Genomic DNA, 12,313 nt, shown 5'->3' on the forward strand with positions numbered 1-12,313 from the left:
GACTGACTTGTCAAAACAAGGACAAATAAAGTACGCCAGGGTAGAAGTCCAACCACACCGGCAACTTGCAAGCCCTCCGGTATGTTGGCATGATGGCCTCGGAAACGTCTAACGCTTTGCCTATCGGGCATGGGGCTTTTTTGGGCGACACAACGGATTCTCTCCTTCACGCCCCGAGTAGTCACGCGATCGGGAGCGTGGTTGGTACTGACGAGGAGGAACACGAGAGGGACACGGAAGATGACAGTGAAGATGGTGAGGAGAATGTCGAGGATTGCACCGTAGGATCAACTGGGAATGGGGTCGGCAAGAGTGCCCATGGAGAGGATGAAGACGACAGAGAGAACGAGGAGGGTGAAGAAGATGACGATGACGATGAAGAACCTACTTTGAAATACGAGAGAATGAGTGGTCCTATCAATGATCTCCTCAGGAAAGACTCGATTTCAGCAATTTCAGTCTCGAACAAATTCATTGTGTGTTGTTCTCCATGGAGTTATAAACGTAGCTTTGTTGACAAATCTCCTAGGCCGTCGGTACTCATAGTGGGATTGTGCACGTCCTCGACATGACCGGTAAACGTATCAAATCATATAAGCCTCATCAGGCGTCGATTAGTGATATGGAAATGGACAACACGGCTGACTTCGTCGCCACTGCTTCTATTGATGGTGAGTCAAACAAGTATGATATCTGTGCATCTCCTGACTAGTTCCAGGACAGGTGGTGATTCAATCGCTGTCAACACAGGAGTCCTACATGTTTGACATGAAACGCCCCATTCGTACTGTCGCGCTGGAACCAAACTTCGCAAAGAAGAGTACTCGTGCCTTCATTTGTGGTGGTATGGCTGGAACACTCGTTTTACGGGAGAAAGGTTGGCTCGGCCATAAAGAGTCCGTCCTTCATTCGGGAGAGGGTCCTATTTGGAACGTAAGGTGGAGGTCCCATTTGATCGCTTGGGCGAATGATCTTGTTGGTGGTTTACTCCGTGTTCCCATGTGCACCGTCCTATTTTATTTTATTTTATTTTTCTAGGGGGTTAAGATTTATGACACGCAATCCCACATGCGTATTACTTATATTGACCGAGGCCCCGATAGCCCTCGAGCTGATCTGTTCAAATGCACACTGCACTGGCAAGACGATACCACATTACTTATTACATGGGCAGACCACATTAAAGTCGCTCGGGTACGTGCACGTCCGCGTACGACAACTGCATCGGCCAATGCCAACCTCCCATCGCTTATCGTCGAAGTTACGGCCGCCCTCCAGCTTGATCGCATGATATCTGGCATTCTTCCGCATCCCATGTCACATTCTGCGCCTAAGAAGGAGAATGGCTCTATCGCTTCTCTCACTACTCTGACCTCGTTCCTTGTGTTGGCATATGAACCACCAGACAACTTCGGGGACGAAATGACGGATGACCCCGCTCGTCAAGCACGCAAAACTGCAGAACGACCGGAGCTACGAGTTATCTCGCGAACTGGAGAAGAGCTTAGTGCCGATGCACTTAATGTCACCGGGTATCAGTCATGGGGATGTAACGATTACCTTCTTGCTGAGGTCGATATGGGAGGCCATGAAACTGATCGGTGTTACATAGTTGGTAGCCCAAAGGATATCGTCTTCGTGCGGCCGAGAGATAGAAAAGATCATATCGCATGGCTAGTTGAGCGTCAGCGGTATGAAGAAGCACTGGATGAAGCCGAGAAACTTGGCCAAGATGAACAAACCTCCGATTCGGCAGGGTACAAGGTTGATGTCGTTTCCATCGGTGAACGTTATCTCCAGTATTTAGTTGGGGAAGGTGCGACTTTAATTTTCTTCCTTTAAGATCACTCATATACGTGCTTTTTGACTAGGTGATTTCGTGAAGGCTGCTCGGTTGTGTCCTAAAGTGTGCGGTCAAGACGTCAAACGATGGGAAGACTGGATATTTGTATTTGCACAGAGCAGGAATTTGCAGGTGGTCCATCCTTCCCTCGCTTGTACCCCCGTTTCTGACGGTTAGAGCAGGCTATTATTCCCTTCATACCCACAGTTGCGCCACAACTCAGTCACCTAGTATACGAAATGATTTTAGGTTACTTCATAAGCCACGACAAAGAGGTCAGAGATCCTGTCGTCTTCCCTCGTTAATATCATCATGCTGCTGCAGGCCCTACTACGAACTATCCGAGACTGGCCGAAGTCGATATACGAGATACCGTCGGTCATTGTTGCAGTCCAATCGGAGCTGGAGAGAATACCCATGTCCTCCTCTTTGAAAACTTCTAGTGCGGATGCAGTTTGGTTGATGGAATGTCTTGCAGACCTGTGGGCACTTTCTGCGTTCTCATTTTCTTTCTTTCTTTCTGACCTCGCTCCAATAGATTTACCGCAAATCGCCAACCGGGGAAAGCACTGCAATACTTCCTGAGACTTCGCCGACCCAACGTCTTCGACCTGATTCGTGAAAATAATCTATTCACGGATGTCAAGGACCAGGTGCTACTTCTTGTTGAGTTTGACCAGGAGCTTAATGGTAAACGCGAGGAGGAAGGAGTCGATACCACCCAGACCAGAAGCGAAGCTATTTCGATGTTGGTTGACCATACCCATTCGATTCCTGTACGTCTTTTGCACACGACTCAACTGATCCTTACGCTATACACCCACAGGTCGACCGTGTCGTACAGCAATTGCGTGCTCGGCCGTTCTACTTGTTCCTCTACTTGGATACACTTTTCAAGAAAGATCAGAACCTTGCCTCAGATTTTGCGGACGTCCAAGTTAAATTGTTTGCGCAATATGCGACTTCGAGATTGATTGAGTACCTGCGAGCAAGTAGTTACTACAACCTCGAGGCTGTGAGTATCTTCCTCTTTGTTATGCCTCCGTTTATTTATTCCACCTCGTCCAGGCATATGATATTTGCAAAGGCCGTGACCTTGTGCCTGAGATGGTCTTCCTTCTTGGGCGGATGGGCAACAACAAGCAAGCTTTGACCCTCATCATCGAGAGAATAGGTGATGTTCAGCAGGTAAGTGAAGCAAACATTGGGTGATTCTGGCTTCACTCGTTTTGCAAGGCTATCGAGTTTGCCAAAGAACAGAACGATGACGATCTTTGGGAGGATCTTCTCAAGTACTCGGAAACTCGACCAAGTAAGCTATGCCATACATCACCTTACATTCGTCCTGACGACTTTGTAGCATTCATCCGTGGTCTGATTCAGAACGTCGGCGCAGAGATCGACCCCATACGCCTGATTCGACGAATTAAGAATGGCTTAGAAATACCGGGGTTGAAAGAAGCTTTGATTAAGATTCTGCATGACTTCCAGCTTCAGATATCGCTTCTGGAAGGTTGTCAGAGGATACTGAACGGTGACTGCTCGGACCTAGCGAGAATTCGTCAGAAAGGCCAGAACGGTGGTTTCTTCCTGAGTGGTTCGTTTTTCTGCCTTTGGTATGTGATATATGTGACCTCAGTTTCGTCTTCAGAGAAGGCTGTATGCCCGCTGTGTACGGAGCTCTTGCGACGTTCTCCCCAAGATCTTCTGTTACTCTTTCTTTGTCGGCACATCGTCCATGCAAGCTGTATCGATGGTACTGACAACCTTTCAAGATATGTCGATGTCGGTTTAGATGTCAATCTACGCGTCTCTCCAGCTCATGACCTGAGCGCGAAGATTGCTTTGTGAGTACCGCCTACCATGACCCACCCAAAATGTATGTCTGATGTATAACAGTGCGTCGGTTGTCCGAGCAAAGATTCTCCATGGGTGCCCTGTTTGCCATCAGCAGGGAGAAGGGCACGTATGCTGAATCTTCTGGATTTTTGAGGGTTTCCCTGTCTTATCTGGGTCGTGACGTACTGCGTGATATCCATCTTGTTAGGCCTGTTGAGCATTCACTATCGCGACGCGCCCGTGTACTGTGATGTTCCACACCGATGTGGTTAATGTGTATATAGGAGGGTGCTGCTAATTTCCAATGCATGCGGAAGGTTTTCCTCGAGCCCTACAATAGGCCCAACATTTATTTAGCTTTGGATGTGCTGCTATCCATGGCACTGAATACTTTTTATACGAGCATTAATGTCATCCCCCCTTCTCTCTGAGATACCCAACTTATGGCCAATTTTGTCTCCTGAAAATGAACTTGGAAATAGTTGCAAATGAGTTCTCAAGCTTATACCCTGCCCATCAACTATTTTACCTAAAGGTGAATCTGATTTATGTAAAAAAAAAAAGATGTCCTGAGAGGATAACATTATGTAAAAGATGTGAATAAGTCGAAACATCCCGTCTCCTGATCATGATGCAGACTATAAATGCCCGGAGAACAAGTTTTCAAGCATGGTTACGACCACGTCCATGATGTGGGTAGCCCACAGAACGTCCCGACGGCCTACGATCCATCTTGGCACCCTCATATGGACTTCTTTGCTGCACTCCACTCAGCCTTGTCGGCATCGGTGGCGGCTCGTATGGATTTCTTTGCTGCACTCCATTCGACCTTACCGGCGTCGGCGTCGGCTCATATGGACTTCTTTGTTGCACTCCATTCGACCTTACCGGCGTCGGCGTCGGCTCATATGGACTTCTTCGCTGCACTCCATTCGACCTTACCGGCGTCGGCGTCGGCTCATATGGACTTCTTTGTTGCACTCCATTCGACCTTACCGGCGTCGGCGTCGGCTCATATGGACTTCTTCGCTTGCACTCCATTCGACCTTACCGGCGTCGGCGTCGGCTCATATGGACTTCTTTGCTTGCACTTCCATTCGACCTTACCGGCGTCGGCGTCGGCTCATATGGACTTCTTCGCTGCACTCCATTCGACCTTACCGGCGCCGGCCGGCTCATAAGGACTTCTTTGTTGTACTCCACTCGACCTCATCGGCATCGGCGGCGGTCGCGCGTTATAAGCCGACGACGCTCGACATTCATCACTGTGACTTATCATCCAACCAGGCATATTATCCACTCTTCTCCGAGAGCTCAATAGAGCATTGTGAATACTTGGATGAGTCGCAGGGATGTGGTCCGGATGCAAAGTCACTTGGAGGTGCGTTCGGCTGCGTAGGTGCTGGCGAACGAGTCGCCTACATTTTTGCCAGGAGCTTTCGTCCGGAAGGGCACACCCACATTGCATATAAGGAACTTGATAGCGCAACTGAGACCATGTCAACGAAATGTAGAAGTGAGTGGTGTTATCACAATTACCTGCCATGCGAGACAAGTTTCGTCGAACGCCGCAGAGAGGTGGCTTTCACGGATCCTGAGTTCGCTGATTTGAAAGGTCAAACAAAAATTCGGACTGGCAGGAACGGAAAACTGACTGATCGACATAACGACCGACGTAGAGCTCGCAATCAGACGCATATTGACTTGCCATAAGCTGGTGGGTGTGCCAGACCAGGTCGATATCTAAAGTTGGCACGAACATAGAATTCGGTCGAGAGGCTATTAGATCGAGGAAGCTAAGAATCAACTGAGTGCTACTAAAGGACGGGTAAAGAATCATCCGTACGCATGGTATCGCAGAATTGCATCCTTCAACACCCGCACCCTTTGCCCTCGAAATGCTGCAGGTTTCGTCCACCCGAGCTCGGTCATTTTCTCGGTGAACAGAGACTGGCGCTGAACCTATTCACGGTCAGCCACAGTAAACAAGTCCACAGGAAGCCGCTCACAGCATCCAAGAGATCCACTGAAAATGGACTACCATCTCTATATGCGCCAAGTATTCTCGACGCTCTGTAGACCGTTTGTCACAATAGTGTTGACAGACGAAGCCGAGTAACTCAACGTCGACGATGGGTAGCTTCTCAGTGCGGCCGTCACTATGTCCCGCAGGCGTTCCAGAGAATAACCAATAGCCTCCTTGATCTCACTCGTCCCGCGGAGTCCAGCTAGCCGTCCATCTGCTGCCAGAGGCATACGGGTAGAATACTGTAGTACTCGTGTCAACTGGTCCTTGATTGCCCACGCCCGTCGAGGATCGCGCTTTCCCGACGAGTTGATAAGACTGCCACTATGCATTATCGATCGTCTGTAAAAATCTCGACTGAGCTGGAAAATGACATACGCCATGCAGTCGTGTCTGCTCGAGTGCTGGTTAAAGTCCCGAATGAACTTTGCGACGGCGAGCGTTTCGTTCGTGATCTTCATGCGACATCGAGAAACTGGACAGATCGCCGAGAAATTTTCTGCGTAGCCCGTGCTGTTATCGTTCACGAATGCTTCGCAGTTGACTCTTTGCGAATAGAACGCCAATATCGCGAGGCTACTCACGAACAAAGATTTTTGTACAACACCTAGGACACTCAATTTGTTTATAGGCCCTCCTCGTCATGTCTTCGAAAGGGTCATAAGATGTTCTTGTTTGCTGATACCATGATGTCGCTCGTGATACGTCAGCTTGGCGCCTTGCATATGTCTCGGTGTCCGTCTGCGGAAGCATCCAGACGAAGCTGCACTACTTCAGGCGGGAACGATGAAAATGACTTACCGAGCCAAGTGCAAACATGTTGAGAGGACGAAGGTATTGGAGCATCGTAAGACGCTCGCAATCCTCGGCATACCAACTGTATATAGTACCCGGTTGAGCCCCCTAAGTCGAAACGTGTCTGTGGAGCTATTACCTGGGGCAGAGCATATACGCATGCCAAACCATGCAGACGTCAAGAGGTGGGTGATACTTGGCAAGGAATTTCCCAGCAGCAGCGTACTGTAATGCCGCAACCCATTTCTCAAACCTTGTGGAGGAATGTCGTATACGGGACAGACCGTGGACAGACTGAAAAAGCCAATACCTATCAATAGCGAGGTGAACGAACCACCTCCACCTGCGGTCGCTGTCCATCCGCATTGCGAACCTAGGAATGCGGTTGTCCTTACACTCCACGACAGTCATCCTGAGACGGTGAAATGCGCAGAGAAGTTGGAGATGATCCTCCACTTGTTCGACGGTGACTAGCGGGTTGGCTGGTTTCCGAGGTCCGATCACGTACGTGGGTGGCGGCTGGCTGAATAGGTTGGGCCATGGAGGAGGAGGAGGGGGGGAGCAGGAGGGGGCATAGTGACCGTAAAAGTTAGGGAAGAGGCGGAAGGCCGATGGCCCAGGGCTTTGGTTTGATTGGTCGATATATAACGTGTGCTCACAGTCCAGAATGTGAATTAGAAAAGAGAGAAGAACGTTTCGGGCGCGAAGGAATTAGAATTTAACCATCGCCAAGGAGACCCTTGGTTATGTGTCGACCCGAGGTGGCAGGCTGCCGCAACTGCAGACTACAGTAGTAACGTGGCTTTTGCACAGCAGTACTAGTGCAAGTAGGGTCACCTACTACACAAGCACCACACCGTTATTTCTTGCAAACGAACTAAATTACACTTACAACAGATGATCTGTCCCTTTGCGGTGCTGTGCGTCTGAGCAGAGGTTATTCTTGTTGAGGACTCTTCCAAGCTGTCTAATGTGGAACTGTCTAAGGGGGCCACGTTCACACGGACCTTCAGAAGTATTTGCAAATGGTTCACTGCGCCGCCGTGTAGACTTCCTGACTTCTCTCCTACTGTGCAAACAGACTTCTCCGCCAACGGCAATGCAAGCAATACCTATGGCTGTGACGTCTACTGTACCTCCATGACGCCACAACCACAGTAGCTATCGGCAGCTTACTTGTAGTGCCGTAGTGTCAAAGAAAAGAAAGGTGGTACGCCGTATACACCACTCTCCGATTACCAACGCTCGAAGGTGAATCGACTATCCGATTCCGCTCCGTGCACGGGCAACACGGTCACGACGTCACAAATTCCGCCAAAATGATCACACCCAACCGCCAGGCGTATGGTGGTCTGTCTACGCAAAAGAAGCACCACGGAAAGCCCAAGGGTTCGTAATGAGCAAAATTGATTTCATCGTGGCTTGAGACGTAAAATTTGACATTCATACCACCAACCGCCCCCCTCGGAACATACATAGGTACTGCCACACACCGCTCCATGGAGTCGGTCAGACGAAATACGGTCCGGTCGACGATGAACCTCCCCAACAGGCCCCGCCGTTAACTTCGCGTGATACGGGGCCAGTCGTGAAAAGCTAAAGAGGTGGAGCCAACGTCCGCCTCGTCTGCTGGGCTCATGAACATGCGAATTAGTGACTGCTCCCCATGCGACGTGCACCATCAGGTCGCGGGAAGTTTCGACTTATTCCCATCCTTCAGAAGGGATATCATTCTTTCAATCAGACACACCCTTAGGTAAGATAGCAGAGGAGAGGGAGGGCACAAGTTTGAGAACTCACGAATACTTGCAGGTCCACTGTTCATGATGACGGGGGTATAAATTTGCCAAAAAGCTGGGGAAAGGGGGATGGTATCAATCCTCGTATACAAAGTATTCAGTGCCATAAAGGGCAGCACATCCTGCAGCTCCACCTGCCATGGCAAGCGTAAGTGGATGTCGTGGGGTTTTGAGCGACTTCCTCAGATGAAGGAAAAGATAGGTCAACGACCATGCTGTATCATACAAAAATGCGAGCAACAGTGCAGCACGTCTCTAAAAAGTGTGGTCCCACATACCCGTAGCAATTCCACTACCGTTCCTATGATCTCCAGTTGAAAAGACGTATGCAACACCACCGAAAATAAACGAAAACCCGACACGGTGGAGATATGGAGGAAGATACACGTTTTGTCCCAGGGCCGCAGGTGGAACGAGAGCTGATGCTGCGACTGTAACAAAGTATCGCGTCAGGCTGCCGTCCAAAGAAACCTTTCATGAAAAAAGAGCTTACACAGAACTGAAGTTGTGAGAGCGGGTATCCTTGGAGCCCCGTGGTTAGCATGATGAAATCTGGTATGTTTCGGAAGAAAGAGCACTGAACTTCGATTGGGCGGCAGGCTGGGCGTACGAAAATAGCCCAGTAGCCCGTGTCGAAGTCGGCGGACTAGTATCGGAAGAAGATACAGAAGCTTTGTTCTCGTCACTCGCCATTTTCCTCCAAGTTCGGATGGGAATACTTGTCCTCGATGGCGTTCGGCCCTGGCGAGTACAACTTGAACTTGGATGCAGTTCAGGTTGGCACGCGTAGTGAGCAAGTGGAAGTACACAAGTACAGAAAAGTGGATATGTACGCCAAACAAAAATAAACAGTTCACTCAGGAGTCTCGGGCAAGGTATAGCGATCTACTATGTCCTCGCTTGATGCACTCAGGAGTATGAATTGATTCTCGCATTCAATATCTACTTTGCAGTTGTACATAGTTCATCCGCGTCGACAACATTCTCTGTCATTCACAAACCAAGTTAGAACCATGTACCTTCATTTGCTCTAGAGGCTTTACCAAGCTCGTCATCGTCTGCAACTAGTGTGCGAAACGAAAGTCTAGCCTTCGGTTCCCCACATCTTTCGTGGTCCTTAAGTAGTGGTCACGTTCCTGCGTTCGGAAAGGTGGCTCAGCACAGGTATCGGCAGCGATATACGCAGGATGACCCACCTCGACTGTCATCCTACTCCAGATCTTATCGCGCCGGCGGTTACGCCAGATGTAATATGCCTTTGTGCCGGGGTATAGAATCCCGAGGTTGATACAACAGATAATAATAAGAATTCGATTACCGCGTTCGTCTGCCATCTCGTAGATCAGCATGCCAACCAAGACATAGACAGGAAAAACGAACATCTCGGTGCATCACTTGCTACATATATTTGCGAAGCGATGATACTGCTTGCCTGCACAAACCTGCAGGGAGTTCGGTTCACATGGCCACCATATCGGAACTAGGATTCCTACATGTTATATACCGAAGCGTTGACGGTACGACCAGATACACCACCTGCATTGCGAGAGCACCAGCCAACCTACTGTTGTCAATTCCAGATCCTAGGTTTTAAAAACTGTAGAATACCTGTATCGGGTGGGTATAGCTGAAGAAATGTAACAGCGGATAAACTTCCGTATGGTCTATAAGGAGGCATGCGACGTACGGAAAAGATAAAAGGCCGGTAACAATAGCCTATGTGATGATCAGCGTGTTGCATAGGTAGACAACCACGATATACACTGACAAAGAATATCCACGGATTAGGCCTCGACGGCAGAGCGTACAAGGCCACCAAGAAAGGAAGCGTCCATAAATCCTCCAACATAGCCACAAAAGTACGTTCTCCAAGGTGCTCAGAGAGTAAAGTAATCAAGAACATCGTAACAATCCCAAGAGCTTGGTACAGAATTGACAAAAGATTGGTCTGGAAGGTGTTGAACCTAACAATTCTTAGTAACAGCAGAAGAGTAACTGGTGATTCCCACCCAATGTCTCTGAGCAGAAGAGTCAAGTATGTCGACGGTGGGCTATTGGGGATTCCAAACATGAGACCTCTGTACGTCACGACAATCAGCTCATGCATTCAAATCGAGTTATCGGCCTCACAAAATGTAGAGCGGCCATAGGTCGTAGTCACATATAGCGGTCCAAAAACGCCGGAGCGATAGTCCCTCCCTGTTATGCATATCACCCTAGTAGAATTGAGCAGACAGCACAAGCGACAGGGGAGAAGTTAATTACTTTGGTTGGGTCATCTCTGAGGATTCTATTGACCATAATAATTTCTTCTCTCTCGCTAAACCACCCCTTCGGTCTGAACCACGTCTTGGTCTGAGTGGGAGAAGCGGGCATATTGAAGAAAGCCGCTACACCGATGAGAAGTGTGATCCCGCCTCTGCGGATAATATAAAACAACATGGATGAAGGATGAAGGACACACAAACTCTATCAAAAACAACCAACTGTTGACGGTGTTGGTACAGCAGGTCGCCAACAAATAACTAACTTACCGCCATCCAGCTTTACCAGCCATCCCATCAAGATGGAGGATACCAAAGGCCAGGAAGCTGGCAACGATGCTACACAGGTACATAGACATCCAGAACAGAGCAAGGCGAATAGGGAGCTCCGTCTTCGTATAGAAGTCTGTAAAGATTGTGGTGAGTACGTCATCCAGGATTCTACCACAGGCAAGTTGCAACGTACAGGACAGATATAGAACGAGATCAGGAATGAAGCTAGGAGGTAGAATGAGCCATAATCTATCTGGCGCCACTGGCAGACTAACCCTCCTTGTAAAGCACTGGCCACGAAATCTCAGAGAATTCCTCCGAACCACATACAGAAGCACGTACCCTAAGAGTGCACGGCACACAAGGAATGATGTTCTTCCTGTCAACCAAAATTGGGAAAGCGAGACAAGGCCTATTAAAATAGGTCAACGATGAAATACACCAATAAATTACTATGGGCTCACTCCAAAGGCAAATCTGGGTGGGTATCCAACGGTCTGGTCCAACCTGTATGGTCGGAAGTCAAGTACCATGCACTAAATTCATAATTCCCGACGCACACGTTTGGAAACCAGTTGTGATGGTAGCTCAGCGCAGAGGAAAGCGAGGCGGAAGATGCTGTTCCCCAGGTTAAAATCTGGAAGTACTTCATCAAATGTTGGGTTAGGACATGGTCGTACTATTCGTACCGTCCGTGGTCAGTTTCAAATCCGTCAGGAAAGTAGAGGAGTTGGCCTGATTAACATTGGAACGGTCTAAGTTCAGTGACGAAAATCCTATTGCAGCCATAACCATGATCTTCCAGTCGATCTTCCGTACGAGTGCCTTGGATGAGCAGGGCAGGAAACAGAACTTCAAGCAATGGAAACAAGCAGGACCTACCCACTCCTCTCTGTAGGTCCACCTGGCAGACGGGTCGAACCGATGAATGTTTTCGTAGTCCTTCTTGGGCCAGTAATGTGGTGCGAGCACAGTGTCATCGAAGACAGACCGTTTAGTGGCGATAACATCCGGGTCAATGAGATGCTTGCGCTTGCGAAAGAGTAATTCGGTAAAGTTAGGCTGTTTCTCCGCTTCGTCAACGAGATCTGAAGCAACCTCACGAAAGGACACGCCAAGATCTTTGCCACTATATTTTTCGACAGAGGATGAAGCGGATTTAGGTGGTCGTAGGCCCCGTTGCCATGCTGACCGCTGGAAGCGCTCGACAGTACGAAAACCTAGGGTTGAATGATAGCAAGGCAGGTTTTAAGTATGCAAAGACAGGTAAATAAGGCCAGAGTACACCATAGCTGAGGCCATAGAGTGGGCGCTACGCGTGATAAGGGCGAAGCCTTCTGCAAGAAGTACCGACATTACGCAATAGGAAGATGGATTGCGTGCGAAGACCTCCCGATTGTCCGGACAAAGGGCAACTTAGGGGTCGGATATTTACAGGAACGGCATGTTTCGGAGATGTGAGAAAGATAGCTAT

General features: G+C 49.0%; 4 protein-coding genes across 4 annotated transcripts; 1 reads left to right on the forward strand and 3 right to left on the reverse strand.

Annotated features, from left to right (window-relative positions):
• The first annotated feature begins 3 nt into the window (after nucleotides 1–3).
• On the forward strand, nucleotides 4–4,085 carry F5J12DRAFT_269184 (uncharacterized protein). Its single transcript, XM_051738668.1, has 14 exons — nucleotides 4–476; nucleotides 530–671; nucleotides 719–975; nucleotides 1,039–1,816; nucleotides 1,872–1,975; nucleotides 2,026–2,118; nucleotides 2,168–2,325; nucleotides 2,382–2,619; nucleotides 2,670–2,858; nucleotides 2,912–3,031; nucleotides 3,080–3,155; nucleotides 3,204–3,440; nucleotides 3,495–3,690; nucleotides 3,743–4,085. The coding sequence occupies exons 1-14, from the start codon at nucleotides 90–92 to the stop codon at nucleotides 3,816–3,818; spliced, it is 3,051 nt and encodes a 1,016-aa protein (XP_051597713.1). The 5' UTR covers nucleotides 4–89; the 3' UTR covers nucleotides 3,819–4,085.
• Nucleotides 4,086–4,805: 720 nt separating this feature from the next.
• Nucleotides 4,806–7,010, reverse strand: F5J12DRAFT_724297 (uncharacterized protein; the record flags this gene model as incomplete). Its single annotated transcript, XM_051741528.1, has 11 exons — nucleotides 4,806–5,171; nucleotides 5,222–5,285; nucleotides 5,338–5,478; nucleotides 5,529–5,644; nucleotides 5,692–5,755; nucleotides 5,808–6,032; nucleotides 6,087–6,240; nucleotides 6,293–6,418; nucleotides 6,494–6,585; nucleotides 6,643–6,756; nucleotides 6,814–7,010. Coding segments are annotated over 11 exons (1,659 nt in total), but the record flags the coding sequence as incomplete, so codon positions are not given.
• A 1,271-nt stretch (nucleotides 7,011–8,281) lies between these two features.
• F5J12DRAFT_269378 (uncharacterized protein) lies at nucleotides 8,282–9,129 on the reverse strand. The gene is made up of 4 exons (XM_051738669.1): nucleotides 8,886–9,129; nucleotides 8,796–8,824; nucleotides 8,581–8,733; nucleotides 8,282–8,517 (listed from the first exon to the last, which is right to left on the reverse strand). Exons 1-4 carry the CDS (start codon nucleotides 8,993–8,995, stop codon nucleotides 8,378–8,380), a joined length of 432 nt encoding a protein of 143 aa, XP_051597715.1. The 5' UTR covers nucleotides 8,996–9,129; the 3' UTR covers nucleotides 8,282–8,377.
• A 237-nt stretch (nucleotides 9,130–9,366) lies between these two features.
• F5J12DRAFT_724252 (allantoate permease) lies at nucleotides 9,367–12,003 on the reverse strand (the record flags this gene model as incomplete). Its single annotated transcript, XM_051741524.1, has 17 exons — nucleotides 9,367–9,438; nucleotides 9,499–9,629; nucleotides 9,683–9,744; nucleotides 9,796–9,863; nucleotides 9,911–9,929; nucleotides 9,990–10,018; nucleotides 10,071–10,266; nucleotides 10,312–10,380; nucleotides 10,433–10,518; nucleotides 10,568–10,721; nucleotides 10,771–10,788; nucleotides 10,837–10,958; nucleotides 11,166–11,251; nucleotides 11,304–11,346; nucleotides 11,400–11,476; nucleotides 11,529–11,664; nucleotides 11,722–12,003. Coding segments are annotated over 17 exons (1,650 nt in total), but the record flags the coding sequence as incomplete, so codon positions are not given.
• Nucleotides 12,004–12,313: the final 310 nt, after the last annotated feature.

Source organism: Pisolithus orientalis (genome assembly GCF_024613125.1).
Source record: "Pisolithus orientalis strain OTSU chromosome Unknown F5J12scaffold_27, whole genome shotgun sequence".
NCBI classification, from domain to species: Eukaryota; Fungi; Basidiomycota; class Agaricomycetes; order Boletales; family Pisolithaceae; genus Pisolithus; species Pisolithus orientalis.

Bases quoted from the DNA above. Each gene is read 5' to 3' on its own strand.
- F5J12DRAFT_269184 (XM_051738668.1), top strand. From the start codon at position 90: ATGATGGCCTCGGAAACGTCTAACGCTTTGCCTATCGGGCATGGGGCT. The intron at 1,817-1,871 runs GTGCGACTTTAA...CTTTTTGACTAG, and splicing joins CCAGTATTTAGTTGGGGAAG to GTGATTTCGTGAAGGCTGCT. The intron at 1,976-2,025 runs GTGGTCCATCCT...CGGTTAGAGCAG, and splicing joins CACAGAGCAGGAATTTGCAG to GCTATTATTCCCTTCATACC.
- F5J12DRAFT_269378 (XM_051738669.1), bottom strand. From the start codon at position 8,995: ATGGCGAGTGACGAGAACAAAGCTTCTGTATCTTCTTCCGATACTAGT. The intron at 8,825-8,885 runs GTTCAGTGCTCT...CGGGGCTCCAAG, and splicing joins CAGCCTGCCGCCCAATCGAA to GATACCCGCTCTCACAACTT. The intron at 8,734-8,795 runs GTAAGCTCTTTT...ACTTTGTTACAG, and splicing joins TCTCACAACTTCAGTTCTGT to TCGCAGCATCAGCTCTCGTT.